This window comes from Aricia agestis, chromosome 4 (assembly GCF_905147365.1).
Source record: "Aricia agestis chromosome 4, ilAriAges1.1, whole genome shotgun sequence".
Taxonomy (NCBI): Eukaryota; Metazoa; Arthropoda; class Insecta; order Lepidoptera; family Lycaenidae; genus Aricia; species Aricia agestis.
The window spans coordinates 22,600,054-22,625,944 of record NC_056409.1 but is presented as its reverse complement, the minus strand read 5'-3'; the positions used below and the strand labels follow the sequence as shown (position 1 = coordinate 22,625,944).

The 25,891-nt window shown below is 40.5% G+C and overlaps 2 protein-coding genes across 6 annotated transcripts; one reads left to right on the top strand and one right to left on the bottom strand.

Moving 5' to 3' along the window:
* The first annotated feature begins 996 nt into the window (after positions 1 to 996).
* Positions 997 to 25,891, top strand: LOC121725816 (ADP-ribosylation factor-like protein 2). 4 transcript variants are annotated; one of them, XM_042112923.1, is made up of 6 exons: positions 997 to 1,007; positions 8,468 to 8,472; positions 19,945 to 20,036; positions 20,331 to 20,486; positions 25,202 to 25,400; positions 25,507 to 25,891. In XM_042112923.1, the coding sequence occupies exons 3-6, from the start codon at positions 19,972 to 19,974 to the stop codon at positions 25,639 to 25,641; spliced, it is 555 nt and encodes a 184-aa protein (XP_041968857.1). In that variant the 5' UTR covers positions 997 to 1,007; positions 8,468 to 8,472; positions 19,945 to 19,971; the 3' UTR covers positions 25,642 to 25,891. The 4 variants fall into 4 exon arrangements, with proteins under 4 accessions (XP_041968857.1, XP_041968856.1, XP_041968855.1 ...); XM_042112922.1 differs by lacking the exons at positions 997 to 1,007; positions 8,468 to 8,472 and adding an exon at positions 19,773 to 19,790; XM_042112921.1 differs by lacking the exons at positions 997 to 1,007; positions 8,468 to 8,472 and adding an exon at positions 19,779 to 19,830.
* On the bottom strand, positions 5,130 to 18,664 carry LOC121725814 (protein kinase C). Of its 2 annotated transcripts, XM_042112916.1 has the most exons (15): positions 18,398 to 18,664; positions 18,099 to 18,231; positions 17,907 to 18,021; positions 13,636 to 13,696; positions 12,932 to 13,109; positions 11,998 to 12,029; positions 11,719 to 11,789; positions 10,306 to 10,506; positions 10,087 to 10,222; positions 9,807 to 9,875; positions 8,625 to 9,146; positions 8,061 to 8,300; positions 7,551 to 7,690; positions 6,850 to 6,948; positions 5,130 to 5,887 (listed from the first exon to the last, which is right to left on the bottom strand). In XM_042112916.1, exons 1-15 carry the CDS (start codon positions 18,492 to 18,494, stop codon positions 5,813 to 5,815), a joined length of 2,169 nt encoding a protein of 722 aa, XP_041968850.1. In that variant the 5' UTR covers positions 18,495 to 18,664; the 3' UTR covers positions 5,130 to 5,812. The 2 variants fall into 2 exon arrangements, with proteins under 2 accessions (XP_041968850.1, XP_041968852.1); XM_042112918.1 differs by lacking the exon at positions 9,807 to 9,875.

The following is a 25,891-nucleotide window of genomic DNA, read 5'->3' as shown; positions in this document are numbered from 1 at the left end:
TTGAAAAGCAATAAAACCATATTAAATGATATATGTTTGTTTCTTTTTTAATTCCGGATACATAAATAGCAGCCCTCGTAGTTATTACACGTGCCATTTATAATTTTTAACTTACCAAAACTGAAATTTACAACTGCCCCTATAAATAAGTGCCTTATAATATTAATATTTAATACAATAAATAAGTACTTACATCTTCTTATCTTCATTAATTATTTTAAATTCTCGTGTCCTTACTCCTCCGAAACGGTTTTACTGATTATACTCCTATTAATCCTTCGATCGTGGATTCTTGGAATTCTATTGTTATTCATCATATATTTTACAATTATTATAGGAAACATTTGTTTTTGTAGATGGAATATAATTTATTACATTTTGTTTTTTTTTTTTGTTTTATTGTAAAAAAACCCGTAGCAAGGAATATGAGAAGCGTCACCCATATCATCATAAAACGCACAAACTATAAGTTTATCTGACACGGAGTCTAGGAGCTCCACCAGACGATCAGCACCTTCTTACGATCGAAAGTTAGTTTTTAAATCGGTAGCGCCGAAATAGGCATGTTTTTTTATTGATCAGGTAAATTAATTATTTGAGTTACGATATTAGATTGAAATAAAAAAATGGTCAAATATATCAAATCTAAGAAACATGTGATTAACTTCTTATCTTATTATGTATATAAAATTCTCGTGTCACAATGTTACTCCTCAGAAACGGCTTTACTGATTTTTACCAAATTTTATATGCATATTCAGTAGTGTTCGCGCCGCGTTACAACTTACAAGGTACACCGCGAGCCACTTCTATACCTACAATCGCCGTGGACGCTCATAATTAAAATTTCTATTATATCAAGTTATCAAAATTGTTGAAACTGGAATATATTTGTATAAAGAGTACAGTTTTTGATTATTCTCTTATGTTCGACCGAACATAAAGGTCTGAGAATCCACTAGTGGCTACTTTTTATATTGATAAGTGCATTTTTTGAATAAATAATAGTAAATTATTACAACTCGAGACTGACGGCGACCATTGTAGCGATGGACGTAGCCATGGTGCCATACTTATTTAGTCACTTAGAGCGCTTACAGACGAACGGCACGTGTCGGCGGCAGTCGGCGGCACGTGTCGGTAGCCGTCGATAGTTTATTACGCTTGCTGTTGTGACGTACGTACCGCGTAAAGGTAAGCGTCCACAGGTCGGTATCGTACGCAACGGACGTCTCGCATCAAACGGATATTTTTTCTTTCAGGATGTCCACTATATCGGCAGCGTACGGATGACCGACTAGCCAGTACCGTATGTTTATCTTCAAATTTGTCCAAACAAAGTTCCTAAGTCAAAATTTCTGCTTTCGACTTTTCCATCCACACCCCCCTTTTGAGCATTCATTTACTAGGCTATTCGGTAATCCGTACGCTGCCGATTCAGCGGACGTACTGTAAAAAAATTATCCGTTTGATGCGAGACGTCCGTTGCGTATGATACCGACCTGTGGCCGCTTACCTTTAGGCGGTACGTCACAACTGGGGGCCTACCACCACCTCTACTAAGCGACACGTTTGACAGATAAGCTATAATATATTACTTTAACGTCAAACTAGCGATCTTAAAAAGATGATATTTCCCAGCGGATTTAACAATGTTTTGCATTTTTACTGTTTTTTAGTAAATGTATTTAAAAAGTGAGTACGGTAAGGTTATTGTAATCTTACAACAAAGTGTTCTGGAAACATGATAGTTTTAGGAAAGGTCGTGGTAGGCCCTCTGCTTGCGTCATAAACTGTCAACGGCTGCCGTCGGCTGCCTTCGACTGCCGCCGACTGCTACCGACACGTGCCATCGACTGCCGCCGACACGTGCCGTTCGTCTGTAGAAGCCTTAATCAATAAAATAATATGGGCGAAATACTTTATATGGCAAAACAACATTTGCCGGGACAGCTAGTCTTCTATATATATAAAACTCAAAGGTGACTGACTGATTGACATAGTGATCTATCAATGCACAGCCCAAACCACTGGACGGATCGGGTTGAAATTTGGCATGCAGGTAGATGTTATGGCGTAGGCATCCGGTAAGAAAGGATTTTGATAAATTCCAACCCAAGGATTCAAATAGGGGATGAAAGTTTGTATATAATAATACTTCTTAATGCGAGCAAAGCCGCGGGAAAAATCTCGTATTTATATAAAATTTAAAATCTTTTACGTTAAGGCATTTAAGAAATTGCCAATGTCTTTCCTACAAAACACCATTTTAAAAAAACGCGATAAAATAGTTATGATTAGTATTTATTTTTGTCAGCGACATCTCGCGGAAGTAGCGCCAACTACGAAAAGATAAGACAAAAAAAAAATGGTCTACTCTCACTTTTATGTCGGGAGAGAAAAAAAGTTTGAAGCGTCGGATACGCTAATAAATACATACAATATACATACATTACCGACAAATTCAGCTCAAGAGCCTGGGGATGAGGAGGTGCCTCATTCGATAGATGTTTTGGATCCAAATACTCCCGAGTTCCGTAGTAGTGACCGGCCAATATTTACTTAATAAGTGAGGTAGGTAGACATGCGGTTGGATCAGTTTACAGGTGGGGGAGGGGGCCAAATAAAACGTAGCCTCGGATCTATTTTCATCGATTTAATAGACATGTAGGTTACATTACATATTTTATTTCCTCATAAAACTATATTATATTATGCAATAATTTATTTCGCTAAATGTGTTCTAATAGTGCTCCGTGAACAAACAACAAATATAGATATATATTTATATATTATATAATATATAGCGGGGGCGGCGCGCGGGGCCACAGCGGGGAGCCCCGCCTCCCCGCGCGCCGCTTCCGCCTTCCCCTCTCTGTTAGCTACAATTAATTAACGCAACATACGACTATGTAACACACGTGGTACACTTTGACGAAACATAAATAATATATATACCCTAAATATATTTGGCTACTTCCTCGTCGTCCGCGCGCTCGCGAGGAGTCGCGTGGCGTGTCACAGAACAGATGGGCGTACCCGCGGACGAGTACTCTCGGACGACCCCGAGGGGTCTGCGGTTTATTCGAAATAACGTTCGAAACGATGCTCTCGAAGTCAAAATCCACCACGTGCTCGAGCGTCATCATACAAAAAAAACCCTCGGACCTATATCGAAAACACGACCGACCACCTATACACGTAACACGGGCGAGAAGCGCGGCGCGGGCGGGAGCCCTGCCGCCCGCGCCCGCACCGTCTCGGCGGAGCCCTCTCTCAAGCGTAAAAATTATCTTTGTAAACGTTCAAAAAAACAAAACGAGTACAAAACGTCGGAAAATTGCACGTAATAAAAATATATCTTACAAACGACATCACTAGCACAACGCGACGGGAGCGGCCCGTCCCGCCCCCGGTGCCGCAGCCGGCGGGCGGCGACGGGCGCGCTCCTACACTTTGGTAATCGTATATTATACAGCTTCACTATGAGTTATGGCACGAGAAGCGGCGGCCGCCCGGGCTCGGCTCCGACCCGCGCCGCCCGCCGTGCTCGGCCGGCGGGGTATGGCACGGCGCGGGTCGGAGCCGGCGGCGAGCGGCGCGGCTGCGGTAATTCCCGACGGCTTAAATTATTTAAGTACTCTCGATATTCCGAGGCGGTAACCACTAGGACAGCATTATTTTTATAAAATAAATTAAAAAACTTACAATAACAGATCAACAGTAAAAACGAAATTCTCTAGGAGACCAGAAACGAATTCCAAAAGGAGATCAAAAACAAAGATTCGTAACATTCGGAAGCGAAAATATCGACCAGCGATCGGTGCCACCCGTACGTCGATACGTCCGCAACGAACAAATTAATAATAATATGTAATAAATAAAACACAACAGCAGTCGCCGCATCCGGCGACGCTCACATTAAGTAAAAATATGTCGTATTAGGTAATACAAAACGATACAATAATATAACAAGCGACGGGGAGATCGTAGATTCGTCGTTAATAATGTGCGTTTTGTTTGTTTCAACATAACGAAGCGTCTCTTCGATCGCCGCGTCGCCTAGTCTTAACAAAAAACTCCTCCGCCGCGGCATGCGGCGGCGAAACGAAACGAGGAGTCGCTTAAATTACAAATACAAAAGCACCTAAAAATTGTGACATAATCTCGACTCTGCGCCGTTCGGCCGACAAATAATAATAAAAATTTATCAATAAACAACAATTGTATAAAGCTTCGAGTAGTTCATTCAACATCGCTAATCGCTATATATTACACGTACAATATAAATCTCTCGACGTAATCTGTGTCATGTATAATAATAATATAATAAATACGATCTGGCAAATAATCTCGTAGCGCTCCCTCCTCCGATAAACCTCTAATAGTACAATATATCAAATAAAATTTCAATTCGTCGATACAACGAACGTCGGACTCGAGCTCTATTGGACTGCGTCGGCGGAGCTTCCGTCGTTTCCGCTCTAATTTAGTTCAGTATGCGAAAAATATTCACTATTTTTATACTTTATAGTTACATAAGATATGCTCTGTACCGTTCGAATAAATATTATATTACAACAAACGGGAGAAGTATTGCACGTTGAGGGGGCAGCGCGGGGCGGGACGCGGGGGGGGGGGGGGGGGCGCCCCTCGCGCCGCGCCCGCGCCGGCCGCGGTGCCGTCGCGATATTTATACAACTAACGATCCCAGTCTACACTAATTATTATTATTCTATACATCTAAAAAGTTTTAATTTTTAATTTGGACAGCAGCAGAAGCCGAAAAGTATAAATGCACCGCGTCGCGCCGGCGCGGGCGTCTCGCCGGATGCCCCCGCCGGGTGCCCCGTCGACGTGCCGATATAACTAGCTTCATACAGACATACACGTGTGTCGAGGACGCTGCGCCCTGCCCTGTCGACACACTGAACACTCGACTAACCCCCGCCGCGCGCTCGGCGGCCGGGAGCGATGTGCGGCCGCATATTGAGGTATTTCGTACTTTGTAAACGAACACGTCGTATAACATGGCGTATATTTCAAAGCGATGCCGTTCGGCGGACAAAATGTATAAGACTAGACAGCCCGAGCGGACGCGCGCGCTTGGCCGCACGCGATTAATATAATTCGAAAACGACTTACTCTAAACTTTGGTATGTTCAATTAAAACTATAATACTTAGCGGAGGCGCGGCGACCCCGCGGCCGCACCCCGCCGCCGCCCCCCGCCGTCGCCCCCCACCCTGAAATTTTCATCTCGATTACGCTGCCAAGTTTCTCACGAATCTTTCGTTGACGAGACGCGGAGGCGGGCGCCGGCGGGGCGGTCCCACGCTCGCAGCGGCGCGCTCGCGGTATTCGGTGGCACTCTTATAAATTATAATAATATATTAAATGTTACTAAAACTTAGCCTACGGCGGCGAGGCCGAGCGGTCGCGGCGAGGCGGCCGCGGGGCCGCCTGAGTATTGAAACAGATTCCTCACAAAGCATACAACACAAAGATCGACTAGAAGCGTACGTCTGCTAACTAATTAGGAACGAGCTACGAACTATCGCGAAACATCTAAATAACGAAACTTCCCGGCCGGGGCCCGCCCGAGCCGCCACCGCGCGGGCTCCGGCGGGCGCGCCTCCTCCAACCGAATATAACAATCAAAGCGATCCTAATACTATAAGACGATAGAAGAAAATATACGTTAACACTAGACGGCCGCCGACGAGTTCGAGGCGGCGCGTGGGGTTTACCGGCGACGACGGCGCGGGGCGGGGCGGGGCGCGCGGGGCGAGGCGGGGCGCGGCGACGCCCGCTCAGCCCACCGGCGTCTTGTCGCTCGGCGTCGGGTTGAAGTCCTTGTTCACGAACGAGAACCCCTTGAACTCCTCCTGCAACGCGTACGAGTATATCATTAAGCCACGAGTCACGACCCACGTTCATAATAATTTAGTTTATGATAAGTAACATTTTATGCTTTTTACTATGGACAATTTCTTTAATTTACATTTTAAAAAGTAATGGTACAGGTTACAATTTTTTTTTTATATATATAATATAATATAATAATATCTATGGACGCTTCACACCACGTCAGTCTGGCCCCGTGCTAAGTACCTGAAGGACTTGTGTTACAGGTACCAGACAACGGAAATATATTTAATACTTTTATACTATACATATATTTAAGATTTGTATTGATACACATATTTAATACACATCCATGACCCAGGAACTTCGAAAACTTTTTGTTCCGACGGCGGGATTCGAACCCGCGAGCCGGGGGCTTAAGCACCAACAGCCCACCAACTGAGCCACAGAGGTCGTCAAATATGTACCATCAAGCAAATTTTTCATGAGTAGCTTCATCTTATTAAATAAGACGAACAACAATTTCCTCTGCGAAAAATCTGGAAAGTGGTAGCGAACAGAGATAGAAAGGATTTAATATTTCGATTTAATGGTCCTAAAATATGGATTGTTCTATTTGTAGAACAACGTTACTCTTAAATTATATAACTACAAATTAACCTATCAATATACAAAAATTCTGCTGGTTAGGGTTCCGTTTTACGGTTCCGTAGTCAACGTGGACTTGTTGATTACAGAACCCTAAAATAGAACCCGATTTGAAAAGCGCCGAAAAAGAAGATCTTCCGACCGAGCGAGATAGCATGCTCGGTCAGGCCGAAGCTCACTAACATCATTTTAGACGCTGTATATATCTTGTCGTCATCGTAACATCGAAATCTTTTGTTCCGTCGACCACAACGGGCCACAGAGTTCGTCGAGTGAGTTAATAAACTCTAAAAAAACTGATAAAGTGGGCATGAATAGGATGAGGAGTAGGCACCTGGTTGATGGCGCGCAGCACGTCGTTGGGCACGGGCGTCAGGCACGGCTCCTCCTTCGTGAACTCCGCGTCGAAGTTGGCCGCCTCGCGTTTGCTCTTCTGCGAATGTACGGAGTACTAAATTATACTTTTATTCGGGTATTAGACGGTATATGTACCGTCCGGGTTCCGTAGAACATTTTTTTTTTAATTAAGAGCTGTCAAGCAAATTTTTTGTACTTAGCTTCATTTTGATAAGAGATATCGCAGACGATGGACTTTTAGACGATAGACGATGGCCGGCCATGCCGACTGTATGGGCGCCGCAGACTCGATCGCACAAAGAGTCTGTCGTCTGCGATCTCCCTAAGACGAAGAACAATTTTATTTGCGAAAAATCTCGAAAGTTGTAGTTACAGTCGGAGCATTTTAACAGGCCACATTTGACATATGTCAGATTAATCTACATAGTGAGGTGAGCTGCTTAAAAACATCGACCAAAATGGACAAGAATTGTATCGAGGAAATTGATTCCTAGGCAGTTGACAGACCAACGTCATTTGGTCGGATCATGTCAATTCAATGTTCATTGTGAATTATTGTGATGTGTTTTTGGCTGGGATGGCTGGGTTTGACGTAACGCGACCAAACTACTAATCTACGCGGGGGACCTGCGAATCTGCCTAGGAATCAAGTTGATATCAGGTGGGTGGGGTACTCACGAGTCTCGGGCGGAAGGGCGGGCGGAGGCGGCGCTGGGCGAGCGCGTCCCAGTCCATGTCGCGGAAGAAGGCGTGCGCGCGGATGCCGCCCGCGCCGCCCAGCACGCCCAGCCGCCGCGCCGGGTTCTTCGTCATGAATCCTGCAAACGTACGACTATTCGTTATTATTTCAGTACGGTATAGCGATTACCGAATTAACAAAACAAGCTCATCTCTTGTATCATTTTCTTTATATTTGTATTATATTTCTATTTTTCTCATATTATTATGTGTACAACTCTAAATCGTAAAATTATGTTATAGAAAAACGTCAATATAAAACGTTTGTAAAAGATATCGTTCTAAACGATAACCAACAGCATAACTGAGGTACAATAGTCAATAGAAATATGCTCTATATTCGTTGACGTTTTTACGAGTAATTTATAGTGTTACAACAACAATAATAAACAATGTGGCCACACGGGCAGACGTGTCTATATCTATATGTAATGTCTATATCGTATCGACCTTTGAGTATGTTGACGGCGTCCTTGGAGAGCCAGACGGGGTAGAGCACGTCGTCGTGGAGGATGGACTCGAACAGCTCGTCCTCGTTGTCGGCCTCGAAGGGCGGCTGGCCGGCCAGCATCTCGTACAGCAGCACGCCCAGCGCCCACCAGTCCACCGACACGCCGTACTCCAGCTCCTGCAGGATCTCCGGCGCGATGTAGTCCGGCGTGCCGCAGAACGTCGTCGTCGTCGCGCCGTCTGAACGACAAGCAATACAATATTACTGCGTATAAGTAATGTTGCGTTTAAACAGCTCATTTAAATAATAAGAAAAAAACATTCTAGTAAACTTCGGACACTCAAGGAACTTCTAGCGAGTGATCTGATAATAGCTGTTATTACTATTAGTATTTTAATAGAACAAGTTTATGTCATTCAATAATTAATTTTAAACCTTAAAAAAATATATTGTCATTGACAAAAATAGGGCTTTCAGAAAAAACATCGATCAAAGTTGCACATAATTACATACAGTAGTTTTATAGCGTTTAATGTATTATGTATATTTAACGATGCACTGACCAATGATGCCCTCCTTGCACATGCCGAAGTCGGCCAGCTTGCAGTGGCCGTCGCTGTCGAGCAGGATGTTGTCGAGCTTGAGGTCGCGGTAGATGACGCCGTGCGCGTGCAGGAACTGCAGTGCGAGCGTCACCTCCGCGGCGTAGAAGCGCGCCCGCGGCTCGTCGAACTTGCGCGCGCGCTGGATCTGGAACATGAGGTCGCCGCCGTCCACGTACTCCATCACGAAGAACAGCCGCTCCGGCGTCTGGAACGCGCAGTGCAGCGCCGTCAGGAAGGGGTGCCGCGCCGCCAGCGCCAGCACGCGCCGCTCCGTCAGCGTGCACTCTACGTCGTCATCCTGCACGATGGCGTCCTTCTTCAGCACCTTCACGGCGTACACCTCGTCCGTGCCCTTCTTCTCCGCCAGCATCACCTTGCCGAACGACCCCTTGCCTAGCACCTTGATGAAGTTGAAGTCCGCCAGCGTCATCTTGTCGCGCCCCTCCGCCCCCTCCGCGTCGCCCCCACCTCCCGCGCCGCCTGCAACACACACCGGTCGCACGTCACACCACCGCAAACCACAGTCCACACCTCGCCCTCGCCGTACATCGTACCGCCTCCCCTCTACGACACCTGAACCAAACTGTACAATTTATTATGAGTTCAGTAGTAAGCACAAGTTTATATTAAGCCATTAATCCCCAAGCGGCACCCGGCTGTCGCATAACAATTGAAAATCTATTGTGTCTGCGATTCCCACGATCGAGGTATTAAGCGTATACGTTATGTAATCTGAACTTAATTATTATATTATAATTTTCAGTTAGTGCACATCAGAAGTAAAAGTTAGTCGAAGTAACATTAATATAGGTTTAACTCCAACACCTCTAAACCGATTATATAAAAATATTATGTACCATCGAGGAAATTGATTCCTAGGTAGTTGACAGACCAACTTAATTCGGTCAGATAACGTCAATTCATTGTTAATAGTGATCTGTCGGCTGGGTTTGACGTAACGCGACCAAACTACGTAGGTCTCCCATCTGCCTAGAAATCAACTTCTCTGATAGTACAAAAAGGCGAATTTCCTGCATAAAAGCATAGAAGAGTTTAGTTTCCCTCTTCCTCGCTAAGCGATTCAATAAGCCGGAGCGCCCGTTGTTAATGTGTGCGTCTGAAAAATGTTTTATTTGGGACCTTCTTGCGGCGGCGGGTGGTAGGCGAATATCTCGGCCAGCTCGTCCCAGTGCGAGCCGCGCGCGCCACCTGCGCACACACACGCTGATACGTCACCATACGCACATAACCACGACGACGACACTCGTGCGATACACAGGTAAATAGACACTTAAAATAAACAATATTAAAGCACGACCAGAAGAATTCACTTTGTACATCTCGTGACGAGATTTCCTTTACTTCTGGCTAGGCTTCAAATGACTGAATTAGATGTATTAATTCCTCAAAGGGAACTGACCCTTGTCCTCCTTGCTGTCGGCGTTGGCGAGATCGGCGCCGCCCTCCAGCAGCGGGGTGTCGCGGTACTTGGACGCGCGCGGCCGCGGCGTCTTGTCCGGCGAGATGCCCAGCTCCGACAACATCGCACCCATGGCCTACAAGTTAATGTCATACGTTTTATGTACACCCTATATCTATCTATATCCCTATTATCAGGAGTCGGGACGTTTCGACCGACCTTGGTGTCGATGCCGCAGTTGTTAGCGACGTTCTTCTGGCAGCGCTTGTGGACGTTGATGCCGCAGGTCTCGCAGTGCATGCCCTGCTTGATGAGGCCGTACAGCAGCGAGCCGCAGTGGTCGCAGAACGTGAACCGCTTATACGAGTGCACCACGAACCGGTGCGGCACGTTCACGCTGAACCGCACCGACGCCGCGCTCTACCACACAAGTTAAATAATTAATAATAATAAAAACATTATTTAACTACATGATATTGTGTTTGTGAGAATAGCGGCGGTACTCTATGACGTATGTAAGTACCACATACTGATGATGTTGTTGTATGTGATGATTCATCACCTATTTCAGATAGCTTGTGTATTATAAGTTCAGGGCCTCTATCATGAGTTCTTAAATCCATTCACTTTACGTCCTTATACAGTAAGTATAAGGACGTAAAGTGAATGGATTTAAGAGCTCATGATAGAGGCCCAGTATGTCACAATAAAGGCAAAGTAGGTACAACCAGGTAATCGTCGTCGTCTATGCTTTTTTTTTAAAAGAACACTTTTAAGCACTATAATAAGCAAATCGGGTTTTTTATGGGCATAAAGATCTGGAGTCGGGACTTTCCCAGGAAAGGGTATGATGAATTGGCGAGGACAAACAAACAAGTCACATCCGACTGGGAATGTGTCAGTGTATAAATAGCCCACTCATAACAAACAGAGCTTATTAATATTATAATTCAATATAAAATGTGTCACCATAGTATTTGATATCGCAGATTACGGCAGTCTGGCAAGAAGCTTTTGTTACGATCAATTGAAACAATGCAGTAAGAAGATAAGGCATAGATTATGTTGGTATGTCCATCTTACAAGTTACATATTACTTAGGGCCTCTTTCACCACTTTCTGATAAAGTGCCGAATAGGCTATTCACAGCTTTTTTGACAGATTCTCCATACTTCATCTGTCAAGTTAAGTGGTGGATAGCCTATTCGGCACTTATCAGGAAGTGGTGAAACAGGCTCTTATATTTTTCAAATACTGCAATTGCATTGTGTCGAGACAAGAGTAGAGTAGTTTAGTCAAGAAATAGAGAAACATATCACACTTCACTATAGTTAATTTTACTTTAAAAATTCAAGTACCAAATTGTTAGCACTCGGCAACTTCATATTATGAAATAGCTTTTATTGTGGCTCTATTATTGTCTAAACGGTATTCAAACGAATTTAGATATTTGTAAAACAATAAAAGACAGATCGTTTTGAATATACATGATACAGACTTCTGTATCATAAAACTTTATAAAGTAGGTGGCAAGTTAAAGTTAACTTGCCATTATTTTATAAAGTTTCCGCAGAACAAGGTGTCTAGTTCATTTTTGCTTATTATAGTTAAGATAAAGTAGTGTGTACTGACCTCCTCCTTCATGCCGGGGCACTTGGTGACGACGGACGAGTGGCACCGCTTGTGGACCACGCACGTGCATACTGCAACACCACAATACATTATTTACATCGATGATATTGTAATTCAATCTAGATACTTCACACCTGTGTCATAAAAACTACTAAATGTTTGTTATTTTTTAATGTAGAAACTACGAAACGTATATTCTGTAAGGAAGCTCATAACACCCTTCTGTTTATGTCGGGTTAGCTACAATATCATAATATTATATTATGCTAAATGTGTTACCTTGACACTGGTATCCCTGCTTGCCGATGCCCCTGTGAACATAACAATCATATTATTTTCATAGCAATCATAAACAAATTATGTACTAGATATTTGTTTCAAAAATGTTTACACACAAAGTCAAAGTTATGTTTTTCAATGCACACATTAAAAAATAGATGCGAAATATACAGTATGTTAGTGTAAACACAGTTATCCTTGGAACCAACTTCTTTTATGAGAACAATGCTGGGAACTCAAAAAAAAAGCTGTCTTCATACCCATACGGATGCCCGGATCGGCAATTTGTATGGGTATGAGGATGGATTTTTTTGAGTTCCCAGCATTGTTCTCATAACATAATAATAATAATATAATAATGACGCTTCACACCACGTCAGTCTGGCCCCGTGCTAAGCACCTAAAGGACTTGTGTTACAGGTACCAGACATCGGAATTACCTAATTTAATACTTTTATACTATACATATATTTAAGATTTTTATTATATCATACACATATTTAATACACATCCAGACCCGGGAACATTGAAAACTTTTTGTTCCGTCGGCGGGATTCGAACCCGCGACCCCCGGCTTGAGCTACCAACGCGCTCACCACTGAGCCACAGAGGTCGTCATAGAAAAAGTTGTTCATTTTGACGGTGGATGGTTTCAAGGATAACGGTGTTTACACTAACATCTTGTAAAATTGTCTTACAGCGGCATAAAAATTATGTAATGACGTAAGGCCGGCCATAGACGGACCGCATTTTGCAGTCGAGACCGACTGCACGGCGATCTGCAGTTTTCATACTAAATTCATATCCGCAATACACAGACCGCTCGAACAGTTCTTGAGCGGTCGGTGCGGTTTCAACGCGACAGCTCATCGACTGCAAGATGCGGTCCGTCTATGGCCGGCCTAAGACTGTTAAAGCGCTTTCTCGGACTCACCATATAAACTCTCGGCAGTGGCTGCAGAATGTGGGCTGTCGGAGGAAGGTGGCCATGAACTTGTGTCCGCAGACCTGGTGCACGCGCCGCCGCAGCGCGCCGCGCCGCCGCGCGAACCCCACCCCCTCCTTGAATTCGCGCCCGCCGCGCGCGCCGCCGCTGCCGCCGCTGCTCGCCACTGCCAAATCAACTTAACAGTCAACTACTGAAAAATTAAGCTCCAGAAATCTACATATTACTGCAATATGAAAGAAAATGTGTTTTTGCCCCTGCGAATCGAGGCCTTATAGGCGATATTCGTCATATTGTGGCAATGCCGCTGTCTACCTAGATTTCTGTCTAGTTATTAGACTCTAGGACTTACCTATAGCATTTTTAATGATAAGTAGTTAAAACGTAACATTTTTATGAAAGTACAACGATGATTCAAATCCGCGGAATCGAACAATCGTCCAATTGTAAAAACAAACTGCCAGTCTTTCAAATGTAAGTCGAACACGGATAAATAATATTATTATCCTCTTTTATACTGTACCAATTTGTGTCCTCAGAAACAACAAAAGCTCACGTCTTGTTTCCAATCGTAGGGAAGTACTGAGTAGTGCAAGTGTAAAGTATAGGTCTATAGGGTCAGCGTTATCACTTATAACAGTCTCGCCGTCAGCGGTCCAGCGGGCGGCGGGCGGCGGGCGATGTGTACTGACCTTGTGAGTTCCATTTGAGGTCTATTTTGAGATGCAGCTTCCCGTGCGGTTCCAGGTCCACCTGTAGACAGGTAATGTATTGTTAAACCGTTTCATACACGAGTGAGAATTTTTCCAGCGTCTTAAGAACAGTTGATGAATCCAGCCAGGATAACTCTTACATAATCTGGGCAGTTTACATACACTTCAATCTTCACATAACGTATTAAAGATGATTTTAATCCATATCCACATTCACCCACTAACATTTCAAACTCGAAAGGATATCTTTTATACCGCTCTTCCGTTTAAACTACTAAACCGATTGTAATCAATTATTAGATTCGTTTTTTACAGCAAATACAGCAGTTTTGTCAGTTGTAAATGGTTGAAAATTTAATACATAAATAAATACATAATCCATACTAATGTTATAAATGCAAAAGTGTGTCTGTCGGTCTGTTACCTCTTCACGCCTAAACGGCTGAACCGATTGGGCTGAAATTTGGTACAGAGATACTTTGAGTCCGGGGAAAGGACATAGGATACTTTTTATCCAGGAAAATGTACGGTTCCCACGCGATAAACTAATTTTGGCGCAACGGAGTTGCGGGCGTCATCTAGTCTGTTATAAATGAATTACTGTAAAATTGTCCTACTAACTACTCACACTGAACATGGATACCAAAATCTTCAAACTACCTAGCTGTGAAACATTGCCTACGAAATTACCAATCGTTGATGCGTTATGGTTTTGTGTAGACTTCTGAGAAGCTTTGGCTTATAAGTTATTCGTAAAGGAAACAATCCTACATCTTTTACGGGGGGGGCCTAAAATATCTCAATGGCACATTTTATCAAAATCAGCTAAGCTCTTGATCGATGAAGAAGTAACAGACAGACAGATATAGGTACTTTCGAATGTATGTGTATTATTGGTATGGAAGTATGGATGACATAAGACATTGCATCACCGCTGCACCAGCATCAGTTCCGGCAACGTGTTTCGCAACTAGTGAGTGGTGAGTTAGGATCACCCCGACGACACGGCGACCACGGCGACCACGGCGCCGGGCGCCGGGCGCGTGACGTCGCGCGGGAGGAATTGTACACATTGTAGGTATTGCTGCTGAGTCAGCCGCACGCGTGATTCAGTCGGTGACCGCGTGCGGCTTGCGGCGTGGACAGGGCGTGGGAACACACTTCCCTCTGATTTAACTGTACTAGCGAAAAGTGTCGGGAAGAGAGGAGACCATAATATAGCCCAGACAGAAAAGGACTACCTATGTAATGTTTAGCATCTATTGACTTAAGCAGAAAGTTTTTTAAAACGACGCAACTGCAACACGCATATAATATTTACTTCGTACCTGCTATACAGTGTTCTTTAAACGAAGCTTCTGCGTGGTATTCTTATCGTACTACGTCTGATTCTTTTGTTTATATTAATTAGCTTTGTCCCTGACTCTGGAGAACGAATCTATAGCACATTTGCTAGGATTATAAGGCGAGATCGCAGACGGCACACTTTTTGTGTGATCGAGTCTGCGGCGCACGTACAGTCTGCATGGCCGCGCCATGCCGACTGTAATATGTATCTCCCTTATGGTAACAATAAACACAAAAATCTCGATTGTCGAAGAGATAGGACCAGCCGTGATCTCTTATCTGCCTTCTTTAAAAAAGTGGACTAGCAAAACGAGAGTAATAATTTAATTTGAATTCTTATTATAGTTAGAATGAGAGTTCATAGTAAACATCTCTGCGGCGGGGTGGTGTGGGCTCGTCCGTGTATAAATAGTGAGGTGTAATCTGCAGCGGCGGCGGGCGACGGCGGGCGACGGCGGGAGGCGGCCCGGCTCGCGGCTGGCTGCGCGCTAATGGACTCGTGATTGGAGTCGACGTGTCGCATCCACCGAATTTCTTCTTTTTACGTCGACTGGGGTATATAGGTCGCGGCCGGGTTAGCCCCGACTAGTTACAGCGAACATAATCTCAACAATTTTAATGGGCGCACCCGGCGAGCGCCAATGTCGGCGGGGCACGCTCGCATATGTGCACGCACGCACGCCCGCACGCACTACGCGCGCCTTGAGCCGCGCTGGCTGAGCCCTAGACTTTTAAATATTTTGTGAGACGCGATATTGTTACAGCTTTAAATTAAAGCAAAATATAACATTATACTATCCCATGCTATTACATGAGAAAATATAATACATGAGAAAGTGTGTCTGTGTGATAATTTCTACCGTCTACACCACTGAACGGATTGATGAGATGATTTTAATTCCCGTGAAATATACGAAAGAATACGAATGTCGGCGCAATTAAGTTGCATGCTTTTAGTATTGTTATTCTAGAGACGCCTGCCTGTTATCTAGAGACCACTAATAATATTACTATTGTTGTAGTCCTATTCAAATCTAATAAATGAATTTAACTAAACATAAACAAAACAATAGACAATGTAATGCTGCCAATTTAAGGTCACTTGTTTGACACCATAAGGAAATAAAGTCTAATCTTGTTATTTATGCTTATATTTAACCAGAACAGTTATAGGAGAGTAACTAGTATGCTCCTAGGTATTTATAACTCAACAAAGAACTAGTCTATTACTCATATTGTAGCAATATGAGTTGTCACATAGTTGCGAGTTGCGACATACAGCTCAGTTTATGGCATATTATTAATGATACATTATGCCATACCGGTAGCCAGTACAATGAATACTTATATGCTATACAATACCTCATTCCTTGTATAATTACTGTGTTATTGTACTATTACATACTATTTATTAATTATTATTATTTGACATATTGTACATGTTCAAGATAATTATAGAACACCATTTCTTTTCTTTTTTATTGGAACATGTATTTAACTATGGTGCACCATGCCTTATTATTGCCTTATTAATGCAGATCAGTCATCAAAATAAGCTGCACAATCTTATAAGAGACTTTTTACTTATGAAATAACAATTTATTATTATTGATTCTCAATCAATGATATAATATGACTTTTAAAAATGGATTTAAGCATATCATATTAACAACTACTAGCTATTTGAGGTATTCGATAAAACACGAATAAAATGACATTTTATAAAAATGATTCCTAGCTAGATCGATTTATCGCCCTGAAACCCCTTATATACTAAATTTCATGAACATCGTTCGAGCCGATTCCGAGATTCCAATTATATTATATACAAGAATTTTAAGATAAGCAACCCCGTCCGGTATGTGAGTGACCTGTGAGTGATGGAAGGACAATGTCACATAAATCAACTTCAAAATGTTGTATCCTAATAGTACTTAGATCATTGTATTATCAGACCTTAATGCTAATAATTATAAAATTATGTTTCTGTGGATGGATCCTATCTTATATTAGTATCTAGAAATATTATTGTTACAAAAATTGTTTCAGCTCTTTTATGTTTAAAGTACCAATTAATTAGCAATTCATTGAGTTTGGCAAAATCTTTTACAATAGTAACATAATATCACAGTGAGTTTAAGAGTTTTGACGTGACAATATATTTTCAACACTGTAATAATTAGACATCGGATTATATGCATTTGCATACTTGCATATGCAAATGCATATAATGGGGCTTTTTAAGCAATAGTGCATATTTTGGCATTTGTTTGTTGATAGTTCATATTTCGGCCATATTATGCCCTTGTCTCCAAACTAGCTATCATAATACACACCGAGGCCACGAAATAGAGGTATGATAGATCAAAATCCTTCAAATATGTAGCCCACCCTTGTTTAAAGACTTCCGCAATACACCCGAAGTACAATATCTTTCTAGAAACAAAATGTTTCTTTGTAGTTGGCCACATTTGAAAAAAAATTAATAAAGTCAGTAATTAACTTTCATGGGCACTAAGATTGTAAGTAAGGAAAGAAGAAAAAGTCCTGGATTTAATGGAATTATGAAAATTTGTGCATTTATTATGAGCAACACCGGAAAACTCTTCCAAAAAGAATACATTTTTATAATAAGTGACTTTCGATTGTGCATATTTTGTGCATATTTCGGCCATTTTTTCGTGCATATTTGCATGCATATTTCAGCACTTTGATTGTGCATATAATCCAATGTCTAGTAATAATTATAATACAACTACATTACTTATCTTATTGTTGTCAATAAAAGCTATTACAAATATGTTTTCTGGTTGCCTTGGTGTTGCTCGTTTTACAAAAAACATTAACTATTATAATTATTATTGTCTCTCTACTGTGTCATTCCTGATAAAAATTTGACTCACCCAAAAATCTGTGGCATCCTTGTCTCTGTGCATCAGGTCCTCAAATGATATAGTACAGTTAGCGACGAACTCATCGGGCGTAATGGAGGCGTCGTGGAACACCGTGATACCCAAACTACAACAGAAACACAGCCGTGAAAGTCGCACACCACACCGACAACGTCTACTACACAGCGGAGCGAGCGGCGATACCTCGTAGCGCTCTGCACTTCGTGGATGAAGGTCTCGTTCCAGACGGGGTCGAACGTTTTCGGCTTTGTAGTCGAACGGTCCAGGTGATGTTCGTCGGCGTCGATCGAAACGTACGGATCTATCGGCTGGTCGTCTGAAAAATATCCTCTATTTACTAATATTACGTCCACTCGACACGGTAAACACATCCAGCTCGTTATGCGCGCACTACTCGACGGTGGGCCCGAGCGCCTTCGCGCCGAGTTTTGGGGGCGTGCAAAATAAATATTACACTGGATTTATATATATTCGGGGCTCACCTGGCTTTCCGAAGGCCATGTTGTGCCGTTTCTGAAAGTCGGTCGGTCTCAGGCCCGTCGCCTCGCAAACCTTCACGCGCACCGTTCCGCTGAACATGGCGCTGCCGACCAACGAGCCGTATCACCGAGACCGTGCCACCACACTATCACTTCCTCACTTTAATCCCACATAAAATCATTGACGGTGCTTCATTATTAAAATAGAAATAGAGACTTGACAGCAATAAGATCGGCCATGGATGGATGGATTTATTTTGTCTATGGGTTCTTCTTTCTTCGATCCATAGCTAAATTCAGCACAGACAATGAATCACAGCAATGAATGTTTTAGTGTTTTTGTAAATCGCAACATTTGGTTTTACTTTTAGAACAGCACGCTCAACCTGCGGCCCGCCGGGGCTTTATCAGTAGCCCGCGTGAAGTTAAACCATTTTGAAATGCATGCCCATCGGCAAAATAGTGAATAGAGTAGACTTCGTTTAAGTAGTTTATCTCACAAATCACTATTATAATACAACAGTTCAGGAACTGTTGTAAGTATAGTGATTTGTGAGATAAACTACTCAAACGAACTTAACTTTTGTGGCTTATTTGTTCCGCAGATACGAAACAAATAAGCTACAAAAGTTAGAACACAATACATTATATAAAAGCTTCCACTAATAACTGCGAATTCATGCGAATTCACATCTACACTTCATACATGAAACCTATTACCTAGCGGAATAGAGAAACAAAGGCATGAGCAAGCGAGATGTCACTAATCACTATCAGTAACACTGCGTGGTAAAAAGAGACGTGTGATACATGACAACAGAACTCTTTTTTTGACGTCCAGTCGGCACTTATCGACACGTTGACAATGAGGGATTTTCCTATATTTTTAATTTGATTGTCAAACAGTTTCCATTTTAGTAACTAGATGGCGTATGGGTAGACAACTATCGGTAATACCAGGGAATACCATCAATAATTGCTACAAAACTGGGCAAAAAAATATAAAACTTGATACATTTCAACTTGAAAAAGAGGCAATAATATTCCAATGAATAGGATAATAAAGTTATTATAACGATGTTTTAGCTAAAATTCCAAATGTCACAGGAATTATACATTTTGGTTTTGACAACATCTTACCTGCACTTGTGCAAGATAACGGATATTTAATGACTAATATCAATAATGAATATCAAAAACTCAAAAAACAATCTTATATATATCTTTAAACGAGCAATTCTTCTCAATCTATCTCCGCCATAGTATACTACTCGACCACTGGCCATGGTTATAGCCGAAGTGCCATAATAAGAAAAGAGAAAAAAGTCTGTCAAGTGTCAATCAACTATCAATGTCTATCAACTACCCGTGAACGCCGTGATTGATGAATCTTCCTGTAAACCAAAATACATTGTATTTTAATTTTCATTTTATTTGTATGTTCTGAAATATTTATTGCGACAGAATAACATTTTATAAAACAAGAAGGATAAATAATTATTCCTATATAAACTACACACCTTGAACTTATTGTCTTCTCTTCTTCACAGCATGTAAGTAAATAACAAAAGAGAAAGATGGGATTTTTGACGATTTTGAAGAAGCTACGACAAAAGGAGAAAGAAATGAGAATTCTTATGCTGTATCCTTTATTTAATTTATATAAAATTATATCTGCGTGTGATATTGCGTCACCTGTTAATCCCAATTGCATACTATATAAGTAACATAGTTTATGAATTCTGGTACAAAAAAAGCAATGACTCCTCTCAATATGTTTCGTATTCTAAAATTTTTAAGCGTTATATAAAATTTCCAAGTCTGTATTTTTACTTTGTGACATCTAATGTTTTAAAAATTAAATTTTTCCATACTATTACAATTATTATTATGCTTAAAAATTTTCTTTATTATTTCCTTAAAACATATAAATTAGTGGACTAGATAACGCAGGTAAAACAACAATTCTGAAACGTTTCAATGGCGAGCCTATAGACACCATATCCCCCACACTGGGCTTCAATATCAAAACACTGGAGCACCGGGGATACAAACTAAACATTTGGGATGTCGGAGGTCAAAAATCTCTCAGGTTTGTCAATATTTTAAATAATATGTGATTTGTGAAATTTTTTTTTATTTTTATTTTATCTGCAATCAGTTTGCAAAACTATAAGCAGGTGAGATGTAGGTTTTGGCAGGTAGAGTGCTTCCACCACCGTGGACAGCTTACTCAATATTAATGAACATTAAAGAATGTCCTTCCTTTTCAGGCGTTTATTATAATTTCGACTAGACAGAGAGGATGCCAGGATATTCGGGTGGTGGTGGTATTTTGTACTTCTCTGTGTTTGAGTGAATTTCTTCCTTTATTGTAGGTATATTTAGGTTGTTGTGAATCTCAGTGTTTGTGACAAGCCATGGGGATTTAGCGATTGTTCTGAGTATCATGTTTTGCATTCTTTGGAGTGTTAAGATGTTTGAGTTACTTGTACTCCCCCATAGTTGTATGCCGTACATCCATATTGGTTTCAGAATTGATTTATAGATTATCAGTTTATTTCCATTGACAATTTGCTGTTACAGCCCAAGGCCCAGAGAAGGTTTTTGAATTAGATGTTCAGTTCGTCCCTCTTGCTTTTTATATGTTTTTGCCATGTAAGGCGTCTGTCTAGGTGTATGCCCAGGTAAACACCTAGACAGACGCCTTACATGGCAAAAATGCTGTTTTGGTGGGGGAGAACAGTGTTCTCAAGGGAGACGGGGGGGACAGTCCTCTCTGCGCAGCGTGAAGGTGACTTGCACAGATTTTGTAGTGCTGGCTTTTATCCTCCACTTTTGGAGCCATTTGGTCACTGAATTTAGTCCATTTTGGAGTTTTTCAGATGCCGTTGCAGAGGGGTTTTCGTTCGTCGCTAGAATTGCTGTGTCATCAGCGTAAGTAGCAGTCTCGGCTTCATGGGATGTTGGGAGGTCATAGGTGTATATATTGTAGAGTATAGGACCTAGCACAGAGCCTTGAGGTATTCCTGCGTTTATTTTGTAGAATTTAGAGGTGGAATCCGACTCTACAACTTGAAAAATTAGTTCTATAATATATGATTCTAGTAAAAGGTAATTGCTATTAGGTAGGCACTGCTTAATTTTACAAAGTAAGCCATCGTGCCATACCTTGTCGAAGGCCTGTTTGATGTCCAAAAACACTGAAGAGACATATTCCTTATTTTCTAGCGATTTTCTAATTATCTGAGCTACCTGGTGGACTTGTTCAATTGTTGAGTGCTTCTGTCAAAAGCCGAATTGATGATTTAGGATGGTGTTGTTATTTTCTAATAAGGTTAAAATTCGTTTTGAGAGTAATTTTTCAATATTTTTTTTGTGAAAATGTGTTTCTGTTTCCATCTCACCATGTACCTTGCTCTGTTACTAGAAGATAGTAACAGAGTAAGGTACATGGTGAGATGGAAACAGTAGATAGTTGCTTATCTTCCTATTGTATAAAAAGTAAGTTTATCTATTACTGAAGGCCATGCCACATTCCACAGGCATTTGCAAATATTCAAAGGTATATTTATACATAACTAGCGACCCGCACGGGTATAGAATATATAGCCACTGAAAAATGATTAAAATCGATTCAGCAGTTTTAATTTATATTCATTATTACTACCCGTGACCCGCATTGTTCGATACCACCGCAAAAGCTGTCTCGCAATTTTTAAAGGCATGTATTTAAATCAATATCTGTATATTCCCTTTTCTCGATCAAAATATTTGAAAGTTTCACCAAAAATACTGACTTGCACACTAATTATGCACCCTAAATAATGCGAATTCAGCATACTATTTAAAGTTATTTGCATAACTGTTTTACTGAACGAATAACTATTATTAAGATAGTATATCTAACAATTCCTTAGTTCAACAAACATACTACAACTTTTTAAAGGAAAACCATCACCTAAATTACTTTTAGGAACATCATTTATTCTAAATAAAACCCATATTAATCTGTTATGTTCATATAATAATTAAGAACACATAAAAATCATCAAGTGCTAACTTAACATGGACAAAACTTTGGCACAGTGAATGGTAACTCAGTTTAAAAACAATAATAATAAACAATCGGCAAAGAGCGAGTCGTAGTGAGTCGACGCTACGCGGGGCTCCTACTACTGGGTGGTTCACAAAAAATAATCACGATGCCTAAGGCGGGAGCTACGCTGCGCTACGCTCCCGCCTTAGCCATCTAACCTAACCCAATCAAGTCGTATTGGGCGAACATTGCTATTAATTATTTAAGAATCATTAATAAATTTATTAACCCATACAATTACAATATAGTAGTAAATTTTGATAATTTTTCTCAATTTTTATCAAGAAACCTTGAATTATATAGTTTTGGAATGATAAAATCTTTCACCATATCTCATCATAAAGTTGCACGATTTGTCAATTTGTAGACTTGTTTTGATAATAGAAATTGATTTTATTGTGGTGCACCTTTCGATATTGTTTTTAGAAATTCCGTTGTAAGATTGTCCAATTTAGAGTGCAAGTTAGTATTTTTGATAAACAATTTAAATTTTAGTTTTACAAATAATATATCCGATGTATGAACCATATTTTTGGTGTGAATTCGGTTATTAAGGTCGTCTCGTTTTGTATGATGTTTATGTTTTTTTTGGAGGACATGTTCAGTTAATCAATTGTTTTTTTGATCAGCATTAGTTTTTCTGGTATGCATTCAGTTTATTAGCGGAGTTAAGGTAGTGTGCTGAAAAATTATTCTGATGTGCATTTAATAATATCCCATTTTTAAATATGTAATAATATTATCTTCGAAAATATTCATTTAAATCATATACTGTGAAGGGCCATATAGATCTATATTAACCGTTTCCATGCGGATGTCACCGATAGGCATCATGGGTAGCTTTTCTGTATGGCGGGTGACGCCCGAGAGGGGATAAAATGTTTACCTGTAAAATTAAGATGAAATTACATTTTTCAGAGGTTTCCCCTCAATGAAAGTGGCTTTATTCGTCACGTATTTTATGTGTACAGTGTTAGATTTAGGATATTGCATAAAAACTAACACTTCAGGAGTCCTAAACATTTTATAAATATATAACGCCAACACCAGCAAAATCTCTCATCAACATAATTTATTCTTATAACTAACTGGCAGCCCGCCCCTGCTTCGCACGGGTATGAAACAAACATTTCTAAAGTTGGTGGTATTATTAACCCGGCGAGAGTATGGTGAAAAAATGTAACAAGGAGTATGTGGCAGGGTATGACATACCCGCTTACAATATTTGCTGTAAAACCGGATTTTTAAGAAAGAGCGCTAAATTCATTATCTTTTATTATAATAAGACTATATTTTAACATATTGGAAATAAAAAAATTGCGTTATTTTAACATTTTTGTCACTATGTATTTTCAACAAAAAAATTTCCACTTTCAAATAAATAAATTAAAAAAAACTGGTTATTATGAAAAAAAAAAACAATTAAACTATTTTGCAACACGATATAAGTAACCATATAAACCAAGAAAAAATAACAAAAATATTTAGGAACATCTTAGGAACTGGAGCTCATTTCAGCACAGTTTTTGCAAGAAAAAGTTGCATGCTCCATACATAATATCGCCGAAAAAAAAACCTTTTACATTAATTATTGTCACTTGTATAATTACACAAAATTATGCATGTATTCGGGTCTCTTTTTGCATAAAGTATGCATGTAGTCTGGTTTCTTTTTGTAGCTCGCGGAACAATTTTTTTGACGCAGTTACTCTTTCTTAGTTTTTATTATTCGTAGAATACATCATTTCCTTTTTTGATTTGATTTGTTGAATTCAGATATTTCTTTCAAAAACTACCACTTAAACAACGTTTATTTGTTTATAAAATGCTATAAAAAGTAGGTACACTTTTTGGCGTTATACATGACTTGCATGTAATATCCTGTTCTACAATAAAACGAAAATAAATTGATCAATATAGCCAAAGGTTTACAACACCCGATAAAAATAAGTTACTTACCTTCCATTTCTGTTTCTACACGTAAATAATCACTTTTAAATACTTGAAATGAACTATAATTCCGTTCACGTTCGCTTTTGGGTCGCTACTAAAAGAAAAACAATTGGAAACAGACGAAACAGCGATAAATTACAATCCCTGGCGGGTGGCGCCCGAGAGGAGATATCAAAGTTCCTGGCGGTAGGCGCCTCAGAGGAGATACGAAATATCTGTTCGCAGCCAGGCGCGTGAAATTGCCAAAAATGACACCGCACTGAATCGGTTAAATCAACAATGTATTTACAGTGTTTAATTATTGAATAAGGGTTAATGCCGTATTGGTTAAAATCGCTTCGAAAATTAGCCATTATTTGTTGTTAAAAGTAAATGACAAAATACTGTTATTGTGGGATATCCAGATATAGACATAATATACCATCGCGGAGTTTTCTGTAGACCTTTTCATTGTGTACAAATACTTAGTACATTATTTTGATAAATCTCGTAGGGTTCAGCATGCGTTTGCAATGTAAGCGGAAAAAAAATGTAATTATTTACGTCATCACATTACAAACCCCAACAATAACAGTATTTCTCCATTATTTAATGAATGTTATTATACTTATAAACCTTCCTCTTGAATCACTCTGCATCAAAATCCGTTGCGTAGTTTTAAAGATTAAAGGGAACAAAGTCGCTTTTTTTATAATAATATGTAATGATATTATGGTATAACTGTAGCGCATTTGGCTTAACAACTATATTTTTAGGTCATATTGGAAGAACTATTTTGAGAGTACAGACGGTGTAGCGTGGGTGGTGGACAGTGCAGACGCTCGGCGGCTGGCGGACTGTGCCAGGGAGCTGCACTCCCTGCTTCGGGAGGAGCGGCTGGCCGGCGCCACACTGCTGGTTCTGGCCAACAAGGCCGACCTGCCTGGGGCACTCACCTTACAGGAGATCAGAGAGGTATGAAGCAGGTTATACTGAAATATTTGTCATTTTTTGGTGTTTTACAAAAAAAAGAAACTATATTAATGAAATTACAAATTATTGTTTTTTTAAATAATTACAGGCTTTAGATCTGGACAGTATTAAGACTCACCACTGGCGTATTATCCGCTGCTCTGCAGTGACAGGAGAGAACCTCCTAGAGGGAATGGACTGGATGCTGGATGACATCGCTTCCAGAATATTTACACTAGATTAATCTACTAATTGCATTAAATATTTTGTAACTGATTACAGCATAAAATGCATTCCGAAATTTATGTATCAATACCTACTTATTCGTAGATCAATACTATATTATTGGTATTTTAAAAGTAATAACTTCTTTAATTCTTGTATTTAATAAAATAATCTGCAATGCTTAAATTTTTAGTAGGAATGAGAAAACTGATCTCTAACTTTGTTAACTGAAGCTGTATTTATTTTTAATAAATTTTGTAATAACACAA